Source organism: Poecilia formosa, unplaced genomic scaffold (assembly GCF_000485575.1).
Source record: "Poecilia formosa unplaced genomic scaffold, Poecilia_formosa-5.1.2 Scaffold136, whole genome shotgun sequence".
In the NCBI taxonomy this organism is placed as follows: domain Eukaryota; kingdom Metazoa; phylum Chordata; class Actinopteri; order Cyprinodontiformes; family Poeciliidae; genus Poecilia; species Poecilia formosa.
This window is the reverse complement of record NW_006800075.1, coordinates 1776955-1784876: the sequence shown is the minus strand read 5'-3', so window position 1 is coordinate 1784876 and position 7922 is coordinate 1776955. Positions and strand designations below refer to the sequence as shown.

The 7922-nt window shown below is 35.7% G+C and overlaps 1 protein-coding gene across 1 annotated transcript; it reads right to left on the bottom strand.

The window, feature by feature from the left end:
• Window positions 1-730: 730 nt before the first annotated feature.
• LOC103145186 (acetylcholine receptor subunit alpha-type acr-5-like) lies at window positions 731-6570 on the bottom strand. Its single transcript, XM_007562520.2, has 6 exons — window positions 6489-6570; window positions 3803-3883; window positions 3440-3511; window positions 2144-2289; window positions 973-1017; window positions 731-870 (listed from the first exon to the last, which is right to left on the bottom strand). The coding sequence occupies exons 1-6, from the start codon at window positions 6556-6558 to the stop codon at window positions 757-759; spliced, it is 528 nt and encodes a 175-aa protein (XP_007562582.2). The 5' UTR covers window positions 6559-6570; the 3' UTR covers window positions 731-756.
• Between the last annotated feature and the right edge of the window lie 1352 nt (window positions 6571-7922).

Sequence of the window (7922 nt, the reverse complement as noted above, 5' to 3'; positions counted from 1 at the left end):
TGACATAACACCTGTGTGAACATGAAGGAGACTTCATGAATATTTCTGACTGTTGTCATTAAGTATCATTCGATAAATAAGAAAAGAACCCTCCACTGAGCCCCAAACCCAGCTCCTTAGCAATTATCCCTCACTTAAGTAAAATGCGACACATTGGACTAGTTGTGGACTAGATGTGATTTAATGTTAACATTTAAGGTTGCAAAACTTTTCAAAGTTTGATCATTAATACTTGTTAACATATTTATGACAGATTATGATTTCTTGATTAATGTCAGGTTGTCACAACAAAACCATTTTAATCTCATGTCATTAGAAATATATTTTTTCTTGGTTAATGACAAGTTATCATGACAAAGACATTTTAAACAATATCAACTTTGGATTAACAGTGTCGTTATTTATAGAATGACACTTAATGACAATAGAAATATTCACAAAGAGACTTTCATGTTCATGACAGGTGATATGTTTATGATAGTGGCATGTCAGTCGCACACCCCTTCAAATAAAGTGTTACCAAATAACTGAATATAATTTTAAAAATGATGATACATTATGTGGTCGCTGAAATGTATCATGGAAAAGAGAAACAATAGTTTGGAATGTGAAGTTTTGATGCTTTCAAACCTGAGATTTTACTTATTTATCTATTTATTTTATGTTTTTTTTATGTCAGTTAAGAAAAAAAAATATTTGTCACAATTTTTTATGCCTCAATTTACAAAGTTTTAAGCATAACAAAACTGAGCAGATTTACATTTCTTGAATGACTAAGTCGGGCATCCACAAAGATTCACGTGGAACTACCACAGAGAAAATTCCACAATAGTCCTCTTCATTCCAGTGAATAAATTCATTTATCCATACCTAAGTAGGGAAAGACAAAACTGAGTCAGTAGTCTGATTTGTAGTCAAGCATCAGCTATTTTATTCATCTGACAAATGTGACACTTTTCAGAGAATACTCACAGTAGCAAAGGAAATGTATGATATGAAGGACTGGTCAGCCTCTCTCTGGAAAAACAAAAACAAGATGTATGGAAATATTTCTAGTTGTTCAGCATCTAGAACAGTTTACATGTAAAAATTTATATTTTAGGCCTGAACTTCCATACCAAAGTCATTATTTGGCATATGGACCTGGTTATCAATTCAACAACACAAGATCTTACAAAGGTTACTTAAAATCATTTAACACTATGGAGAAAGTGGCTGGGCCATATCATATCATTCACAATAATATCAGTCAAAAATAACTTCGGGGTGGGGAAGGTAGGGAATGAAAGCTAAAAATCAAAACACTGACAGAAAATGAACAAAGTTCCTGATCATTAGAAAGTGTGCACAAGCTTTTACTGCTTACAGTAAAAGCTTTATCAGCGCAGACCCAGAGTCACCGCTGGGCAGTGCGTGTAAACGCACACGCCAGATATAATTCTTTGTTCACAAAGATATATCATTCTCACAAAAGGCTTAACACCACCTCTAAACGGTCACCTATATTGTAGGTTCACCTTAGCTTTGCAAGCAGAGCAAACGCAGCGGCTTTTAAACTTGAGTCATATCTTGGTGAAAAATTATCCAAAGACATACGATTCCTCACAGGAGGTTGATATAAATGCAGATAAAGGTGAGCCTCTGTCCTGTTTGAGCGAAAGAGGCGCACGTAAGATCAAAGCCGCGATAGCGTGCAAGGCGGTAAACGTGCAGCGACGTCAGCAGTGATTGGTACACGCTCCCGGCTTCTTGCCCATGTCCAATGCATCAACCATAAACCCATCCTTCATTAATAATTCTGCTCTGCCAGTGAAATGCTCAGCGCAACAAAGATGTTTGCAGTCGGCTTATGTAAAAAAACAAGAAGAAAAAAAAAGCAGTAACATTTTTATAATTTTTTTAAGTAAAACCAAAAATAAGCCTGACAGGGAGGCAAGTAAAGCCTGACAGCCCACCAGTCTTATAATACACTTGGGGAAACTGCATATGAAACAACTCATGGCAGAATGACCTGAAAGCCATAGTAAACAATTCTTATTCTTTATAAGACAAGAAGATCTTAACCAAATATTTTAAAGCTAGCAAACAAAAATGAACTCCAATAAAAATAAAACTGACAAATGAAATAAAAACAGAAACTTACCACATCTAGAATGGCATAGATTTCCATGTTAAATTGAACTTTAACTTTGCTTTTATGATTTTTAACAGGCCTGATCATGGTAAACATTTCCTTATTCTTAGTCAGGTTTAGATGCTCTAGAACATCCCAGTCACTGCAGAATTTTTCTGCAAAAACAAAAAGCACATGTTTATTCTCCACTATTTACATAGCAAAGGCAAGAGTTGATCATATTATGCTAATAATATATTATGCTAATAATTTGCTGGAACACAGAATTTTGTCTTTTGTCAAAGCAAATTGTTCATGTCTCAGCAAGAACATGCTGAGACATGTTCTTGCTGTCAGTGCATGTCTCAGCATGTATAGCTTGAATTATTACAAATGCTTGATTAAAATCTGTGTTGCTAAATCAAGACTTTGAATTAAAGTCTAAATTAGGTCACTTCAACTGTTGATAGCTCAGTTGGAAATAATGCTAAACAGTTGTTTTAATCTGATGAAGAGCAGTATAATATGAAATAAAAAATAAGGTAAGGATGGACAATAATTGTAAAAACAAATAGTAACACTATTTCACATTATAGTGACAGTCAAACACAAAGCATACAGATTTCGAGATTAACCTTTTCTACTTAAAATAAAAAGTCAGTATTTCACTAATATTGTGTCACTGTGGGGGGAAACGTCACCTCAAACTTGAAGCTTTTATAATGTCTTTGGTCATTTTTCAGAGAAATAATTAACAAATATTATTCACAATATTCATGTTAGTTTATTGCAGTTTTTGAAAATTTGAGCAGGCTGCACTGTGCCGCAGTTGGTAGAGCTGTTGCCTTGCAGCAAGAAGGTTCTGGGTTCGATTCCCGGCCCCGGTCTTTCTGCATGGAGTTTGCATGTTCTCCCTGTGCATGCGTGGGTTTTCTCCGGGTACTCCGGTTTCCTCCCACAGTCCAGAAACATGTCAGGTTAATTGGCCTCTCCAAATTGCCCCTAGGTGTGAGTGTGTGTGCATGGTTGTGTGTCTCTGTGTTGCCCTGTGACAGACTGGCAACCTGTCCAGGGTGACCCCGCCTCTCGCCCGGAACGTTAGCTGGAGATAGGCAGCAGCAACCCTCCTGACCCCACTAAGGGACAAGGGTGTAAAGAAAATGGATGGATGAAAATTTTAGCTACCAACACCACATTTTTCTGCCATGAAGACTGGTTTATGTGCTTCTGTTGGTAAGGGAAAACATACTTTGAAAACAACAAGGTTACCTGGTAATATCTTATTCGGTTTTACAGCTCAGTAATCACATAAATTTTTTTGCTTACCCCTTTCATCAGATCTCTCGCTGGATGTCTGGTTTTTATAATCCGATTGCTGATAGCTTGTGGTATTCCAATCTGTTTTATTAAAAAAATAAATGAATACAATTTTTTTATTTGTATGTTATACATTTCAGATCAAACTTTTCATAATTAAGTGGTGCTTGAATGTATTAAACTGATATTAGAATAATAAATGAGAGGGTAAAAGCCCCTTTTATGCTGACTGGACAATATGACAAATTAACCAAAACTTAATTCATATAAAGAAATAATATGGCTCCAAACAATGTTGCAGTAGAAAGAGTTGCTATGTGTTGATGGCTCTTAAGAGATGACCTCTAAAATCATTTGACAGACATTTCTTACCTGAGCTTTCTGTGTAGCTCTGATTGGATGTAGACTCGCTGTTAAGATCATCTTGTATCTCCAAACTGGACGTTAATCCACCTGACAGAAGAGAATTTGGTTTGGTGCATTTTTATAAATGCATAGTCATGCATTAAAATGTTGATGCAGTAATGGGATTGCCAACAATAGCTTGCTAAAGTAATTAACTGGGAAGAGGTTACTGGTTTCTCAGTCAGAAGCTGGTTGCAAACCTGACGCCAGCAGGTGTCAGTCAGTCATGGTAGATCTGAAATTTGGTTTGATGACCTCAGTATGAGAAACTACAGACTGATAGGAGGAACCAAGGAGCCCAGTAAAGGTAAAGGCAAATCTTCAGAAGTCGGGATATAATTAATTTAATTTCACATAATTATCGCAGTAGGATTTGTTAAAACTTAATTAAATATATTTGTCCTATTTGATGTTTGTTGTGACGTATACTCAAAAACGAACGAGGTAATTAGTCCGAGTTTGTCGTTTATTGAATGTTCAGAAACTACAGCGGGTGTAATGAGCCACAGCAAGCGCCCCGCAAGCCGAGCAAAGACTACGTTAAAAACACAACATTCAGTCCGTTACGATATCAGGTTTTGTTGAGGAAAAGAAATAATTCTTAGTGTTTAATACAGTTAATCTTATCACATGTGAAAAAGGTAGATTGAGCAGGATTAGTTTGAGTAAGAGGGCTTTAAGTTATCCCTGCAGAAAAGAATGTCTGTTATCAGGAAGGAACCACGCCATAAATTAACTCTGGCACACAGATGGTGGAGGAGACAAGTCAAGTCAACTCCCACAGAGAAACACCACAACTTAAGGAAAAACAAACTAACATCGCATTTCAAACTGGCATGAGAAGAGCTTGCTCTAAAATTACCTTTGGTCTCACTTGTCTACAGAGAGAGAAGTCTCAGTTCTGAAAAGAAACAGAGCTGATGGTCGTGATAAAATTGCTTCGAACTTTTCAACATAGTAACTTGAAACTGGGTCTACCCATACAAGGAGAACAACACGCCTTAATCGCATAATTGCATAAATTAAAACAAAGAAAGATAGAGAAATAAATATCAAGCCAACACCCTTTTTGAATAAAAGTATGGGCCCCAGAGGAACGAATCAGATTTGCTATTTGCAGCCCCATGGCAATCTCCAAAAAACGCGATTTTTGCCTTTTTCCTGTTTTTCTATTTCCTACTTTTCTACTTATCTCAGATAAATGAATGTCTGTTTTAGTGTGTTTTAAGTGTCTGTGTTGTCGATGTGATTTTATACTTTTAAATGTTGGATTAAACTCTGAAAATGTATGAGGTGGAACCCTGACTGTTATCGCAATGTGGCTTTTATTTTCATTCATGGCATCATTGAATCCGGGAGGACAAGACAATACGAGCCAGAACTTAATGATTTTTATTCTCTTACAGTTTCCAGGCTTGATATTTATTTCTCTATTATTAATAAGAACACAGCGGTGGTTGAGTAGCTAATTTAAACTCCTGCTCTGTTGTCAATCGGTCTTTTAGTTGCCTTTTGTTTTTGTTTTGTTAATGAAACTGAAACGCACTGAATTGCACGAAACCTTGTTGAAGCAATAGCTACTGAGATCATTAATTTTAACACATTTTGTTGATTTTTAATAATTCTTTTTTAATGAAGCTACAAACGTTCAGGATCTTAGTGAATATTTTAGATAAGCCTGTCAGAAGAGGAAGTGCTGGTCTCAGTGTCCTGGCGGTGTTCAGTTTATCACTTGCCGAGATCGATTCAAAACCTTTCCGCGATTGACCGGTTGATAGCTATCGACGTATTGGACACCCCTGAGCTATACCAACCCAGCATCAAACCCTGACTTTATCTTTGTCATATCTTGGGTGGGCTCTCATCTTTATAATGCTATTTCCTAATACTGTTAAGGTGAACTTTATTTACTAAGATGATTAAAAAAAAGAAAAAAGTATTGACACTTAATTTTATTTTAGGAGTGTCACAATATTGAGACTGAATGCCAATTAAGACCACACTTTAGAGATGTAATTTTAGAAGAATTTGTTACAATTTAACATATACGTTTTTCTTTTACATCACAAGTGCACAACCTTGTGTTGGTCTACCTCTGAAAAGCCCAATAACATCCATTTAAGTTAATATTTCTTAAGCCTTTACTTTTCAAAAAAATAAATTCCTCTCTGCAGTTCAAACAAGATTTTGGGAAACTTCTAAATTAAATAATCTGAAGAAAAATCACCCAAAGTGTTAAAAATTACAACGGTCGGAGAGCATCCTGTTCCACACCTCAACTCAAACAGGCTGTCCAAAAATCCTTTCCTGAGCTGGACTGCATTCCTTAAATCCCTCTTTTTATAGCACCTAATCCAGCACTTTAGCTTTGTACTGTTTGACTTTAAACAAATAGTCCCATTCAAACACAAATAAAGTTCTATTAAATATTTGAGCCCTACGAAAGTGGAGAATTTTTTTTTTTTTTACATCTGGAGATAAGCTTCAAAACTTTATCCTAAAACTCATCATTAGCTGTGAGACAGGTGAAGCCTTAGTGGTTGAAGCAAATAGCATTGATAAAAAACCAGTCTGCCTTCATAATGAAGTACAATATGGCTGCCTTTGTTAAGAAGCATACGAGTCCTCTCAGACAAAAATCATCTCAGCTTACCTGAAAGAAAGAGCAGAAAACAGATGAATGGGAGATCCATGGCCCTGATCTGAGAGTGCAGCTTCCTCATCTCTGATCTGTGATTTGCCAGAGGCCAACACCCTCTGCACTTGTCTTATCAGTGACCATCATTGATTTTACGCTGAAAACGTTCACTTATCATTTTCATTGTGGGTGTGGTAAGTAGCACTTTGCCAAGACAAAATATAAATAGATGAGCAGCCATAAGAAAGGTGAAATAAGAAAATTCATATTCACTTTATTGACCAGAACTACCCTTTTAGGAGGAAGTGAATGGAGACATCTTAATGTAAGAATTGGCTTAAAATCACATGAACATTAAAAGTAAAGATTTTACATAGGTTTTGAAAGGTTTATACAAAAACCTTTCAGTACCGACTCAAAATTGTTTACTTCTGCAAACTACAATTTTGTTGTCAAAACAATATGTGCTTGCTGTAATTGGCAGCTGCTGTTGAAATATCACAGACTGAATAGAGAATTACGGATGCAAAACAGCTTTCAAAGGACCTCAAGTAAAACTGCAACACAAAGTCAGCGTATGACAACAAACAGCTCATGTAGCTGTTTTCAGTTTCTCCAAAGAATCGCATTATTCTGAGAAATATTTAGAGTATTTTATGAATTGCTGTGAACTGGTGTATCATAACTTTACTGAAATTAACTGAATCAGTGAAGTAGATTCTACATATACCTGGGATCCATGTAAGTATAAATGATCTGAGATGGCACAAAAGATTTATTTATGAAAAAAATGAACCTCAAATCGCAATATGAAGTTTTAAAGTTTTCAGCCACAGAGTGGTATACTTCAGGGTTTTATCCCCATTAATTTTCGTTAATTGCTTACAACTAACTTTTTATTGATTCCCTATTTTCCATCTGTAAATCAATAAAACATGGAGTCTCAATACTGATCATCATTTTTCAGTGCGGCACGCCATGGAGGCTTCAAGAGACCCGGATACTTGCCAGAATGAAGTCTTTAGTCTTCTCTATGATTATGTTAAATATTTTCACTTGCTTCATTTTTTTGTTGGTCTATTACTTTATTTTAAGGTGAAACTACAATGTATGTAATTCTGAAGCATTTTCATTTATCTTCAAAGTTCACAGACAGTAAAGCAAAGAAGAAAAACCTCTAAGTTGTTCCTTTCAGCTGTTTTATTGGAGCGTCTATCAGGGCTTTTATCCAGCAACATGATTCCAGGAATTATCTTACATTTAGATATTAACAAAACCACAGAAATATTTTAGTCATTTTATCACATTGCAATTTATTCCAAATGCAGAGATTGACTCTCAGTCTGCAACACTTTTAATATGCTATAATGGACAGCACAACTTTTTATTCAATTTAACAACACTTCCAGAGGTTTTAACATGTGCACAACAAATGGGACTGCATTAAGA